At 42.9% G+C, this 15,617-nt stretch overlaps 1 protein-coding gene across 1 annotated transcript; it reads left to right on the forward strand.

Moving 5' to 3' along the window:
* The first annotated feature begins 570 nt into the window (after positions 1 to 570).
* Positions 571 to 10,396, forward strand: LOC124259129. Its single transcript, XM_046693223.1, has 9 exons — positions 571 to 632; positions 718 to 784; positions 1,137 to 1,223; positions 2,096 to 2,197; positions 5,563 to 5,752; positions 6,581 to 6,694; positions 7,213 to 7,376; positions 8,908 to 9,054; positions 10,193 to 10,396. The coding sequence occupies exons 1-9, from the start codon at positions 571 to 573 to the stop codon at positions 10,340 to 10,342; spliced, it is 1,083 nt and encodes a 360-aa protein (XP_046549179.1). The 3' UTR covers positions 10,343 to 10,396.
* Positions 10,397 to 15,617: the final 5,221 nt, after the last annotated feature.

The following is a 15,617-nucleotide window of genomic DNA, read 5'->3' on the forward strand; positions in this document are numbered from 1 at the left end:
CGCTGTTAATTATATTTATGTTGTAAATGTTTTAAAATATGCATGATAGTTCCTTTACACAATTCAATTTAAAAAACCCTTAAATCTGATTAAACTAAGCAATCTACTTGGACACCCCCACCCCCACCCCACCCCTCCAAAAATAATAAAAAATGAAATAAATAGGCTCAAGTAGAAAGTTGAAAGGGTTGATAGGAGGGAGTTTAATTTGAAATATCCTTATCAGAGTGGGGAAACAAAGACGTTATTAATGACGACACGATCTCGGAATTAACGTTTGAAGATTTCTTGGAAAACGTCCACTTCTTCCGACTGAGGATTGCACACTGATTACGTAACATGTGAACATGCGTACAATTGGTTAAGCATACAAACTAACACATACCGTTATCTTTTAATGAAACCAAAGGTCATCTCAACTGCTCTTGTTACTTCGCTGATGGTAGATATGAGAGTGTATTCCTCCGCAGTTTAAAAAATACCGCCAACTGACTCCTGAACGGGGTCCGCTTGAAGAAATAGTTCGCAAAATTCTTCGCCATGTGAGAAGATTTGGAAACAAAGTTAGCAATGGAGGGGAAATTGTTAGTTTTGTTGACCTTGGCTCTCTCCGTCGTGAAGCTTTATGGAAGGTGAGGTTATTTGATATGATGTCACGCAATTTGAATTCAAATTTTAATGCTGATTCCAATTGTAAAATGTGTGTATATGTTTCAGTTTTTTAGAGGTAAACTACCCAAATGTAAACGTCACGGCCGAGCCAAATGGAAGCGTTGTCGTTCAGGTAATATGTCTACATATATTGAAATACATACGCTCACGAAAATCTTCAATTTGGACGGACTGGTTTCCGATTATCTGAAACATTGGTTGTAAACTGCCGCGCACATGAGAGTATACACATGAAAAGCAGTCGCTGAAATAACGTCCTATCTATCCCCAAAATAAAAATTCCCTATCAAAGCTTGAACAGTATATATAATAATACCGGAACTGTCTTCCACAGTTTTCATATTTGTATTACAGCGGTATTGAAAATGTTTAATCAGAGGATAGAAGATCCAAATACCGCTTTTTAGTGATCATAACCAGCTTGATAATTGTTCCCCTTGCCTTTACTTGTTTTTCGTTTGCAGGGAGGTGTTGGAGGCGATATATTGCTGTACCCCGGAAAAATTGGATCTCTATACATCAACGGCTACGACATTGAAGGCCTAATCGCTGTCAGTAACATGGTTACTCGAGATATAGATATATAATGTTTTTAGGCAGGTAAAGTCAAATACCGATGTGTCGAACTTTCATATGTCGAACTGACGGTTGTCTTAAGTAAAAGCTTATTCCCTCATTATTTCTATGTATTTATTTTGCAGTTGTGACGAACCTCCGATTCCTCGAAGTGAGTGAGTGAGTATGGTTTTACGCCGCTTTTGGCAATATTCCAGCAATATCACGGCGGGGGACACCAGAAATGGGCTTCACACATTGTACCCATGTGGGGAATCGAACCCAGGCCTTCAACGAGCGGACGCTACCCCACCACCCCGATTCCTCGAAGTATTTACGTAGGTCTTTAAACGTCGACACAACGGTACTTGGCTGCGTATGTTATGTGTGACACTCAAGAAATATGATAGAAGGGCAGAAAACGATTGTGTATCACCCTCGGATTTGTGAAATCGGAGTGATCAATATAAACTTTATAAATAGTCCAAATGATGCCAAACATCTAGCCAGTGTCTCGCTTATTGAAAATTATAAGTAAAATATTGATTTGGATAAAATTAATGCTATATCCGTTTCGCATACGAAATCTGAAACCATAGTTTCGAACACAATATGTATTAAGACTTTAAAAAACCGTAAACACCCCTGTTTCGTTTCTAACACATATATCTATACGTTTCGTTGCTACTGTGTATGTGAGATAGATTTGCAACCAGTCTAGAGCATCCGTTGAACCATTGGCAAAATAGCTGTGAAAATTTCATGAATGGAGTAATGAAAATTGGTGCCGACACCGGGTGTTCAGGATTAGACAAAATGAACACCTCTGAGCATGACTATATTGGATGTATCAGTGTTTATGATGCAGATGGTGAACAGCCTCCCACCTGTCTGGACCAAACAAACTGTACATGACTCTCTCGGCACGTTTGATGCAGGGAAGAACCTGTCCGTCACCATCAACGCCAAGGTATGTTTGTTTGTGTAACGCCCAGGTGTGTTTGTTTGTGTAACGCCCAGGTGTGTTTGTTTGTGTAACGCCAAGGTATGTGTGTTTGTGTAACGCTTAGGTATGTTTGTTTGTGTAACGCGCAGGTGTGTTTGTGTAACGCCTAGGTATGTTTGTTTGTGTAACGCCCAGGTATGTTTGTTTGTGCAACGCCCAGGTGTGTTTGTTTGTGTAACGCCCAGGTATATTTATTTGTGTAACGCCCAGGTGTGTTTATTTGTGTAACGCGCAGGTATGTTTGTTTGTGTAACGCCCAGGTATGTTTGTTTGTGTAACGCCCAGGTATGTTTGTTTGTGCAACGCCCAGTTGTGTTTGTTTGTGTAACGCCCAGGAATGTTTGTTTTTGTGTAACGCCCTGGTATGTTTGTTTGTATAACGCCCAGGTATGTGTGTTTGTGTAACGCCTAGGTGTGGGACCGCCTCCGTGGTGTAGTGGTAAGAGCGTCCGCAGGGAAGAACCTGTCCGTCACCATCAACGCCAAGGTATGTTTGTTGTGTAACGCCCAGGTATGTTTGTTTGTGTAACGCCCAGGTATGTGTGTTTGTGTAACGCCCAGGTGTGTCCGTGTTTGTGTAAGCGTCCGCAGGACGAACCTGTCCGTCACCATCAACGCCAAGGTATGTTTGTTGTGTAACGCCCAGGTATGTTTGTTTGTGTAACGCCCAGGTGTGTTTGTTTGTGTAACGCCCAGGTATGTTTGTTTTTGTGTAACGCCCTGGTATGTTTGTTTGTGCACCGCCCAGTTGTGTTTGTTTGTGTAACGCCCAGGAATGTTTGTTTGTTTTGTGTAACGCCCTGGTATGTGTGTTTGTATAACGCCCAGGTATGTGTGTTTGTGTAACGCCTAGGTGTGGGACCGCCTCCGTGGTGTAGTGGTTAGAGCGTCCGCAGGGAAGAACCTGTCCGTCACCATCAACGCCAAGGTATGTTTGTTGTGTAACGCCCAGGTATGTTTGTTTGTGTAACGCCCAGGTGTGTTTGTTTGTGTAACGCCCAGGTATGTTTGTTTGTGTAACGCCAGGTGTGGGACCGTGTTTGTTTGTGTAACCTGTCCGTCACCATCAACGCCAAGGTATGTAACGCCCAGGTATGTTTGTTTGTGTAACGCCCAGGTGTGTCTGTTTGTGTAACGCCCAGGTATGTTTGTTTTTGTGTAACGCCCAGGTATGTTTGTTTGTGCAACGCCCAGTTGTGTTTGTTTGTGTAACGCCCAGGAATGTTTGTTTTTGTGTAACGCCCTGGTATGTTTGTTTGTATAACGCCCAGGTATGTGTGTTTGTGTAACGCCTAGGTGTGGGACCGCCTCCGTGGTGTAGTGGTTAGAGCGTCCGCAGGGAAGAACCTGTCCGTCACCATCAACGCCAAGGTATGTTTGTTGTGTAACGCCCAGGTATGTTTGTTTGTGTAACGCCCAGGTGTGTTTGTTTGTGTAACGCCCAGGTATGTGTGTTTGTGTAACGCCCAGGTATGTTTGTTTGTGTAACGCCCAGGTATGTGTTTGTTTGTGTAACGCCCAGGTATGTTTGTTGTGTAACGCCCAGGTATGTGTTTGTTTGTGTAACGCCCAGGTATGTGTGTTTGTGTAACGCCCAGGTGTGTTTGTTTTGTGTAACGCCCAGGTATGTTTGTTTGTGTAACGCCCAGGTATGTTTGTTTGTGTAACGCCCAGGTGTGTTTGTTTGTGTAACGCCCAGGTAGGTATGTTTATGTTTGTTTGTGTAACGCCCAGGTATGTTGTGTTTGTGTAACGCCCAGGTGTGTTTGTTTGTGTAACGCCAGGTGTGTTTGTTTGGTGTGTATGTTTGTTTTTGTGTAACGCCCAGGTATGTTTGTTTGTGTAACGCCCAGGTGCATGTTTGTTTGTGTAACGCCCCATGGTATGTTTGTTTTGTGTAACGCCCAGGTATGTTTGTTTGTATAACGCCCAGGTATGTTTGTTTGTGTAACGCCCACGCCCAGGTATGTTTGTTTGTGTAACGCCCAGGTGTGTTTGTTTGTGTAACGCCCAGGTATGTGTGTTTGTGTAACGCCCAGGTGTGTTTGTTTGTGTAACGCCCAGGTATGTTTGTTGTGTAACGCCCAGGTGTGTTTGTTTTGTGTAACGCCCAGGTGTGTTTGTTTGTGTAACGCCCAGGTGTGTTTGTTTGTGTAACGCCCAGGTATGTTTGTTTGTGTAACGCCCAGGTATGTTTGTTTGTGTAACGCCCAGGTATGTTTGTTTGTGTAACGCCCAGGTATGTGTGTTTGTGTAACGCCCAGGTATGTTTGTTTGTGTAACGCCCAGGTATGTTTGTTTGTGTAACGCCCAGTTGTGTTTGTTTGTGTAACGCCCAGGAATGTTTGTTTTTGTGTAACGCCCTGGTATGTTTGTTTGTATAACGCCCAGGTATGTGTGTTTGTGTAACGCCTAGGTGTGGGACCGCCTCCGTGGTGTAGTGGTTAGAGCGTCCGCAGGGAAGAACCTGTCCGTCACCATCAACGCCAAGGTATGTTTGTTGTGTAACGCCCAGGTATGTTTGTTTGTGTAACGCCCAGGTGTGTTTGTTTGTGTAACGCCCAGGTATGTGTGTTTGTGTAACGCCCAGGTGTGTTTGTTTGTGTAACGCCCAGGTATGTGTGTTTGTGTAACGCCCAGGTATATTTATTTGTGTAACGCCCAGGTATGTTTATTTGTGTAACGCTCAGGTATGTTTGTTTGTATAACGCCCAGGTATGTGTGTTTGTGTAACGCCCAGGTATGTTTGTTTATATAACGCCCAAGTATATGTGTTTGTGTAACGCCCAGGAATGTTTGTTTGTATAACGCCCAGGTATGTGTGTTTGTGTAACGCCCAGGTATGTTTGTTTGTATAACGCCCAGGTATATGTATTTGTATAACGCCTAGGTATGTTTGTTTGTATAAGGCCTAGGTATGTTTGGTATGTTTGTTTGTGTAAGGCCTAGGTATGCTTGGTATGTTTGTTTGTGTAAGGCCCAGGAAGTTCCAAGCTATATTTATATATTCAAGGTTCAGGTTTACCAGGTATCGGTGAACATGACATTATTCTTGAAGTATTTAAATAAATGAAAAAAATGAACCCGTGCCGGATGTACTGTACTGTTCAACTTTTGATGAGGATATTTAGATACCACATACATTTAACCCACATGTTTTTAATGAGTAATGACAAAATACGTTTGGTGAATAAAAAATATTGAACGAACAAAAGGTTGTATAATACATTTGAGAAAGATTTCTGCCAAAATCGATCACATTAGCATCTGGGTTCCTAGAAGTAAGTGTCTGGAAGACGGTTGACTGTTCACTGATTTATATAACCAAGGACCCCGAGGGGGGAGCGTTACAGTTCTCCTTGATATCTGGTCGATTCCCACCTGGCATCAGCCTCAACAACAAAACCGGCGTCATCAGCGGCATGGCGCCCAACTACGACGCCACCTACAGCTTCGGTATCCGTATCACCGACAAAGACGGCAAGTACGCCGACGGAACCTTCTCCATTGACATCAGAGGTACGTCATCGGCGTACGTCGTAGGTGAACCCATCGTTCACTGAAGATAGACATCAATTATTCAAATGTAGAGTCTAAACTGCCGGGCATATGACCCATGTTCGATTGTGTCGACAAATGTAACAAACAACAAATGGTCATTCGACTGTGCTGTATCTTCGGTTTCGTTTTTTGTAAATTGTGGTCAAATACAATCTTCAAGCGTATACTTTCTTTTCCCAGTAGAGTATTCAAACATGATGATGTATACATAACTCTCTGTATTCATGTGTCCTAAAACATGTGTATTCGTTTATTACTTTTGTATTGATTCTCGTATAATTTTGTTTCTGGTTTAACGCCGTTCTCAGCAATATTCCTAATGACGGCAGTCTGTTAATAATCGAGTCTGGATGAGACAATCCAGTGATCAACAGCATGAGCATCGATCTACACAACTGGGATACGATTGCATGTGTCAGCCAACCACGTCAGCGAGCCTGACCACCCGATCCCGTTAGTCGCCTCTTTCGACAAGCATGTGTTGCGCTGAAGATCAATTCTAACACGGATGGTCACTGGTAGATTATGGGATTTAGACATTTTCCATGATAACCAACCAGTATTTCTTCGTTACTGTATGGTGCGACGTGTGGAAATAATATGTCCTGGATTGAATTCAATGATCTGAAATTATTTTGTTAGAGAGGGATGGGTGTGTGTATGGATGTGATGTTCTTGTGTATATGTTAATCTTATTGTGTTAACCTCATAGCAAAGGGACTAGTCGTGACTGAATTATTTGAAAATGCAGAACATAACACTTCCATACGTTATCTGCTGTTGTAGAGCGAGAGCTGTGTTCCTCAAGGCCTTGTCTCCACGGGGGGACGTGTGTGGACGTCCCGGGGGGCTTCCGCTGCGACTGCATGCCCCTTTATGGGGGTAGGGCCTGCGATGTCTGTAGGTGGAACTCTTTACCTTGACTGTCGAATACTTTAGTTTCGGTATATATGGAAGAACCGATGGTTCAATGGGACTTCGGACGCTTACCAAATATAACAGTAATACAGTGAGAGGCAGAATTTAACCAAAACGCGAAGATGAACATTTTAACGTCATTTGTCGATTTCTCGCGTTTTGTTACAGTTACGCGACATAGCGACAATTTTCAAGGCATATCGCGTTGTCGCGCGTCGCCCCATATATAGCGATGTAAAACAGTATCCGGAACCATGGACAAGACATATATTTTCGTTGTCGCGATGTTGCAACAGGAATTGTTTTATACATAGCGACAATGTCCCTTCTCGGATTCCATAGATTTCTGTGTTACAGTTAAGGCATATGAAGTATATAGCGATGTGTATCCGCCATGGAGACGTTCAACAGGAATTGTTTTATAAAATATTCTTGTTTGTTTTTTCAAATTAATATTGGATACAGGAACGGCTTCATGTCTAGATCTGTTCCTGTTTCAGTATGTTCTTTGAACCCCCTCGGTGTTGGGATGAAGAACAAAGTGGTCCCTGACGCCCAGATCACGGCACATTACAGCTTCAACGGCTCCCAGGCCTCTGACGGACGACTGGACGCACCTGTTGGTGTGGGATGGGTGGGGCAGGGACTGGGGTCCTGGCTGCAGGTAATTCTGGGATTCATCTTTATGACGGGGGGATGACTTCTATGGGAGGTCTAGGCGGGAAGGTTTGAGCAGTATTCCAGCTATATAATGGCGTGTCTGTTTAATGTGGGAGGAAGGCCGGGAGTAATGCTGATCTTAGACGTTTAGTATACTCTTCCCAATTGCGTACATTGATGCTCATGCTGTTGATCACTGGATTGCCTGGTCCAGGCTCGATTATTTACAGACCGCCGCCATATTGCTGGAATATTGCTGATTGCGGCGTAAAACTAAGCTCACTCACTAAGATACTCTTCCCAAAAAAGTAAGGAAACCTGAACTTTCAATTTGGATAAAAAGTATAAGCGTTAAAAGTATTTTCAAAGGAAGACATCTTATGAACACACCACCATTTCTCTTTATCACCACCCCTAAACACTACACTGGATGGACTTGGTATGCGCTTCAAGAAGAATGGAACATATCCCCCAAGTGGTCATTGGGAGACTCATACGTAAAACTGACTTTCAAAAGAAAGTACACACCTGATGCGTTGGTACAATGTTTTCCTGAAAACAGCGTAATATTTAGAAAAGTGTTTTGATTGCGACTCACAAGTCACAAACATTGTGTACGTGTTGCAATAACACCATAGATATCGTACCCAATTGGAACATTGCTAGCAAAATATTTACGTTGTTTTGATAGTCTCAAAGCACCAAGTGTGTACTTTCTTTTGCACATCAGTATAGTATGACTCGTGGTCTGAATAAATGTCTGACCCTTCGTGGTGGAATCACACACTACTGAATGACAATCGTACACGTGCAAATCTGACGTCCTACACCAATCATCTTTCAACAGTATTACTGTACCAACAACGATGGTCATACAGAAGTCCAAGTGGTGATGCGCTCTCAAAACATTCATTATTATCATATGGAAATTGATTGACTCAGATATATCTCCCAATTTTTCCAATCGTAAATTAATAATGAAGTTCCCCTACTTTTTGGAAGAGTATATTACTTTGATGAAGGCCACTAGTACAGGTATGGTGCAGGTGTACTAGTTGTTGATTGTACACATTCAGCCAGGTCGCACGTACCTGGAACCTGTTGAGACCCGATACCACACAAAGGCTGACAATTAATGGTAGCATTTACAAATGGATATCTGGTGTCCAATAGGTCGATCCCTTAGTGATAGATCCGTGTCGATATCTTGGTAGTGTCCGGCATATCGATTTCTTTATTACTGTCTGGTATATCAATCTTTGATTTTTTCAAGTATATCAATTACTCAGTTTGTGTTTTATGGTATCGATCCCTTAAATTGTGCCAGGAACTCTGGTGGCTGATTAGGGCCATCGCTTTCTCGCCTTAAAATTCTCAGGCGAGAAAGCGAGAAAGCGATATCACGAGACGAGAAAGCGATATCACGAGACGAGAAAGCGAGATGGCCCTAATCAGCCACCATAAGGAACTGTTTCCGATAGATCTCCCTCTTGATTTGTGTCTGATTCATCGATCACTCCACCTGTGTCCGGCAGGTTGATCTGAACACAGAGATGAAATTGAACCGGCTCGCTGTTCAGGGCGTCAGCACGAACTTCTACACAAGCGAGTTCACGGTCCAGTACAGCACCGACGGCAACGTCTTCACCGACGTTCTTGACGCTGCCACTAAGAAGACTGAGGTGAGCATCAATGACCTAACTCGGGCGAGTGAGTGAGTGTATGTTTCCGTGAGGATGAAATAGAGACACGAACATTCACTTCATTTGCTTGTTCTGCATAGTGTAACGGAATCAGAGCCCCTGTTCATATTATCCGTGACGTCGTAAATGGGTACCCTACAGTAACCATGGTGTTGTCTTATACTTATTTGCAGCGTGCGAAATAGTTTCCAAATTTTGCTAGCCAGTCGGGCTAGCAATGCCTGAAAGTTACTAGCCCACAAAATTATTCACTGGCCCGAACTTTGAATGTAGACACGGGTTTCATCATTAAGCTGCTAATATGATGAACATTTTTATCAGGCCATAATCTTGCATGATTTAAAAGTGTATTATAACTTAACAAGTCGGAGAGAGTGATATACATGTATTTACAAAATGACCCCCATGAAAATTCACTAGCCATTCGGGCCAGTGACTGTGGAGATTTACTGGCCCGACTGGATTTTTACTAGCCACGGGCTAGCGGGCCAGTGGCTATTTCGAACACTACTTATTTGTGATCATTTTCAGAGACCACGGAGTGTTCCTCCTGATATCATGTACTGGTTGGTGTCGGTTCAGACTTAGGTATAATTATAATGCCACTAAAAGCGAGGTAAAACACACAAAAAACCGCTCCCTGAAGTATTATGTTTGATTGCTGACTGAAAAAAATATTGAATACGAACTGCGTCTTTATTCATAAAAACATCAGTCTACTGAGAGATAATTTAACCCACGCAACTTTACCCTAATACCATTTGTCATACAGGAACTGTATTCACTAGTTCACGTGACCATAACACAATCTAGCGGCATCAGATAGATATGATGTAGCTCCATATCAAAGTTTGTAACTAATTTCTATTAACAGTAAAATATTTCTCTCAAGTCGAATATACGATGATCGCCTCGTTTTCAATCATAACGTGAAATATCACAACTACGTACTAACTGGTGCATCATGCACGTATCGGATGGTGACCTGAGTTTATATTGGCCGAGTTCATTTCACCGTCTGCATAGTTCGTAATAAATATTGTCATATTAATATAAATATAAAATATACCCTTTGTTGTCTTGTTGATTTATAGATAAACGTTCTATTCATCTTCAGATATTTCACGGCAGTGCGTCCTATTTGATTCCTCAGCTGAAGCCGTTCGACCCCCCAATCCGGGCGCGGTTTGTCCGCTTCCTCCCCCTCACGTGGCACAAGGGGGCGGGGACACACCCGGGCTTGCGCGTGGAGCTGTATGGATGTTAACGGTCACAATATAAGTTATAACTTCACAACATTCACAATAAAATTTGAAACCTTTGCTTTTTCCATTGTTTTATCATATAAATTCTTAAAAATCACTGGGGGCGGTTGGGTAGCCTAGTGGCTAAAGCGTTCGCTCGTTACGCCGAGGACACGGGTTCGATTCCCCACATGGGTATTATGTGTAATATTGCTAAAAGCGACGTAATACTAAAATCACTTACTCACTCACTTAGGTCCACTGATTATCGCATTATCTATAGTGTGACATAAAGGGTTAACTTACTGACACTTGACCCACTTCCATACCGCTCTGTTATAAAGAATCGCTGTGCATTCGTGTTGCTTTGTCAATGTAGACCAGACATTTTGTTCAATGCTGTACCATTTAGACAAAAGACATACATTTTGTATTCATAGAACATCGTCTGAAGTCTACACACCTGATGTTGAAATTTGAAGAATGGTTGATTATTCTCTTGCCTCTGAATGTTGTGGAAAACATGTTCATTTTAACCTAAACTGCGCGTACGTCATGCCACGGCTTACAGAAAATCAGCGTATCCGCGCCGTGGGTATGCTGGAGACTGGAATGGCCCAAAAAGAAGTGGGTAGACATTTTGGTGTCCATCGAAACACGATCTCATCGCTATGGAGACGTTTTCAACATAATGGGAACACCAGAGATTTGCCTCGGACCGACCGTCCACGTGTGACGTCACGTCAGCAAGACAACCATATTCGGCTGACCCATGTAAGGAATCGATTCAGACTGCCAGTTTGACTTCTCGGACCATTTCTGGCTTACGTCCAATGAGTTCCAGGACTGTACTGAACCGACTTAGGGAGCACAACATCCGGCCCCAACGGTCTGCAAAACGTCAAATTTTGCTTCAACGTCGCCAACAGGCACGTCTTGCTTGGTGCAGACAGCAACTACGGTACAGGTGACAAAATTGTTTTGTTCATTGACGAGTCGAGATTCCATCTGGTCAGCTCAGATGGTAGGGCAAGGGTGAAAGGTATGGTGACACGAGCGTTGTTCAACGTCGACAGTTTGATGTCGCGAGCGTTATGGTATGGGAAAGCATCACATCTCATGGTCGGACACAAGTTGTCATTGTCAATGGCAGTCTGACAGGTCTGCGATATAGGGATTCGTTCATTCGGGCATAGACGTACGAGAGACGTAACTTTACGCTCCTGCAAGATAATGCCCGTCCACATGTCGCTCGCGTTGTGACAGATTTCCTGGGACAGCAGAACATTCCGGTACTCCCCGAACAGCTGTTTCTCCGGACCTGTCCCTATCGAGCACGCTTGGGATGAAATGGAGCGACGTTTACGTCAAGCACAGAATCAGCCATTGACGTTAGCTGAACTGGGACAAGCGTTGTTTCAGACATGGAACAACATCCCCGAAAGTTTCTTCAATCGCTTAGTGTAGTCATTATGTCAAGCCCGCATCAACGCCAATGGTGGACACACACGATACTGAATTTATTAACTGACTTTTGACACCACATCTATCGAAGGGCGTGTCACGATGCCTAGTGTCAAATCATACAGATTTCGATATTATCCTGTCAAAAGTTAAACAGTGATTAAGGAAAACACCACAAATCATGTTATTATCATTTTGCATTAAAATGGCATAACATCACATAATTCTCAGTTATTTGTTTTTAGTGGTATATATTGCAGGTATGCGGCGACGATCTGTATATAATCGAGTCTGGTTCCAGACAGTCAGGTGATTGACATCATGAGCATCTATCTACGCATTTTGGATACGATGGCATGTGTCAACCACGTCGGCGAGCCGTAAGAGGTGTTGTTTATATCCTTGTTTCGTTCCAACAGAGGAGAAGCTAGTAAGCCTACTGCGTCCGCTCGTCATGCCGAAGATCTGGGTTCGATCTACAGATGGGTGTAATGTTTAAATCTCCTTTTTTACTGAAACATGTGCCAAAGCGGCGTAAAACACAACTCACTGTCAAAGCGGCGTAAAACACAACTCACTCGCCCCGAGATAATTAGTCATCGCCCATTCGTAGCTGAAACAATTCACGTTTGTGTTTGTCTACCATCGGTGATCCACACGAGGCGTTTCCTATTTCCTATTCAACTAGAATTAGATGTAAGTTTAAAATAATGACGAGATTAACATATCACCAGACCCGAGTGATTGAGTAAGTGAGTGGGTTTAGTTTTACGCCGCTTTTAACAATATCACGGCGGGGGACACCAGAAATGGGCTTCAAACATTTACCCATATGGGGAACCGAACCCGGGTTATAGGCGAGACGAGCAAACGCTTTAATCACTGGGCTACCCAACCACCCCTCGCCTTCCCTGAACACTTCAGATAATCAGTAAGGAATTTCTACAATGCTTGAGTCAAGCACCCTTATGGTAGTACGTGCGTTTCGAAGGTCGTAGGTCACATCATTGCAATCACATGTTGCTTTTTTTCCCCATGTCCATTCTTTGTTGAAGAGTAAGTGTCACCCGTTCTTGGGCTGAATTGAAGTACATGGCTGCTGACAAGTGGGTTAGCCCATTGTACTTATGTATACGGACAGTTATTGCATGGCCGAGATAACACGACAAACGACCCCAACACCTGGATTTTTCATTGTTCTCATCCACTTGGTCAAAGGTTGGCTTCAAAAATATTCAAAGTCAAGATAATTCTCATTTCTTAATTGGATATTAATATCCAGTGTTGGGGCGAACTATTGTCCACACATATGAAAAGACAAAAATTATCTGTAAATAATAGTCGGTCTGTAAAATAATCGAGTCTGGACCAGACAATCCAGTGATCAACAGCTTGAACGTGGATCTACACAATTGGGATTCGATGACAAGTGTCAACCAAGTCAGCGAGCCTGACCACCCGTGAGTCACCTGTTATGACAAGCATGGGTTGCTGAAGACCAGTTCTAACCCTGATTTCACGGGTAGTAGCACCCTGATTTCAAGGGTGGTGGTAGTAGTAGTAGTAGTAGTAGTAGTAGTAGTAGTAGTAGTTCCTAAGTAGTGATGTTACCGAGTTGTACTGGTCACTCGCCAATACACTTTACACATTTCTGCTATGCTTTAGCAAACGCCCTGAGCTCCCAGTTCAATTCAACAGAGACCATTATCGATACGGCTATTGAAAACCTCCGTCCATTTCGATCAGTGATAAATCAATCATCTGCTGATACGATCGACGCGTAACCAGGCGGAGGCCTTATGCCTGTGTTGGCACCAGCTTTACAATCGCTGTAGGCGTGTTACTTCGCCGTACTATTTAGTGGGGCATGTTACGTAGCGGGTTAATTACCCACGGTTACAAGATTGTCATCGGTTAAACGTAAATGATCCAACAAAAGGAGCAGGAACTAACCCTTATTCAATTTTGGCCAGTGACACTGGGTGGAAAGTTATGTTACCTTCATGTAAAATACTTTAATTTCATTGGTCAATGACGGTTTAACAAGTTTCCGTGTCACCCTCCCTGGAGGGTGACAATCCAGTGATCAGGTCACTTCAGGGATAGGGCTAGGGTGACAACTGGAAAAAATATTACCCGATGCCACGGCAACCGCCAAGCTCTCCACCGAGAAGCTGAAGCGCTAACAATCGTATGACGTCATAATATGACGCATGCCGTTCCCGGAGTTCGAAAACCGTTCGATCAGCTGTTTTTGTGTTCACTTTGTACAGATTTATTTTACCGACTTTCACTGCTTTATTTAAGCTATTTTATACATTGAGTGGTTTGCACACTCAGCTTAAACATAATTAACAATTTTATAGCAGTTTTATGCTTGTCAGAATATGTTTCACTGATGTTAAAAATCCTGTCGAGAGGCAGACGCCATTTTGTTTGCATGTCATATAGTCGGTAGCGATCTTTAACATAAAATAAAATGATATTTTGTACGTTTAACATGGCGGTAAGATAAATATGTTGTATGCTTCTCCCTCGGGTAATACGGTCTGATGTACGCCTCTTTGTAGCAGCGTCATCCCTCGCTTACCGGCTCGGGTGACACTGCTACAAAGAGGCGTACATCAGACCGTATTACCCTCGAGAGAAGCATACAACTTATAGTGTCGCCGTAGTAAGAATTGTAGTTCAAGAAGAAACTAAATGCCTTACCATAAATTGTTACTGTAGTCATAGTAACAAAATATGCATGGTCTATGATAGCAGAGACCATATACGGTATATGGTCTCTGATGATAGTGTATGTAGTTATTGGCAATAGACTGTTTGTCAAAAGAAACCACACTTTAAAATAGTACTTGACCAAAAACGTTAAACGTCATATGCTATTAGCCGGCAAACTGTGGGGACCTTAGTCCCAATACATTATCATGATATCAGTATGAAGAATTAACATATCGCCACTATCGAACACCAGAGAAGCCACCCTCAGACACGGGTATATACTTACTTCTGTTCGGCAGACTCCTACCAAAAACAAAAGTGGTATTAGTGTTATATATTACGACATATTAATAATTATTATTTGAAATCAAAGAAATTCATATATCATATGACAATGAATTCTTTTTTGGGCACGGAGTCAGTGTTCTATGCCCTTGCAGCCCTCGGGGCGGTGGGGTAGCCTAGTGGTTAAAGGCGGTGGGGTAGCCTAGTGATTAAAGGATCACTCGTCACGCCGAAGACCCGGGTTCGATTCCCAACATGGGTACAACGTGTGAAGCACATTTATGGTATCCCCCGCGGTGATATTGCTGGAATGTTGCTAAGAGCGGCGTAAAACCAAACCCACTCTGTGCATTTCTCTGTACAGTCTTGGGTGTTGCCGCAATCCTCTGATCGTGGGATTGAAACCCACATTCGTGCTGATTATTTAGCTCTACTTCGCGTTGGTAAAAGTCTAAGACCTACATCACTTGAGCTTCCCACCCAATTTAAATTGACACACCGTGATAGAGCTGAAATACTGTTAAATACAGAGTTAAACCCAATTCACTCACTCACTATCTCACATGTCACAATTTGCCTTAAATCATCGTTGGTTGTAAGACAGGCTGTTTGTTGTGTGGCAACTTTCCTTTGACTATGTGCACTTGAATACCGGAGTTTAACTGTCACAACTACCGATGATCCGCAAACACATAAAGAACATCACAAAAATGGGTTTATAGCCCTTTCCCATGGTGAATAAGTGACCCCGTTAAAACCGAACTCAGTGCAGCGACTGCACCATACAAGGTTGCTAACACATTAAACATGCAGTGTTGCGAGTTG

The sequence above is a fragment of the Haliotis rubra genome, unplaced genomic scaffold, assembly GCF_003918875.1.
Source record: "Haliotis rubra isolate DU_JTF1 unplaced genomic scaffold, ASM391887v1 Scf71, whole genome shotgun sequence".
Taxonomy (NCBI): Eukaryota; Metazoa; Mollusca; class Gastropoda; order Lepetellida; family Haliotidae; genus Haliotis; species Haliotis rubra.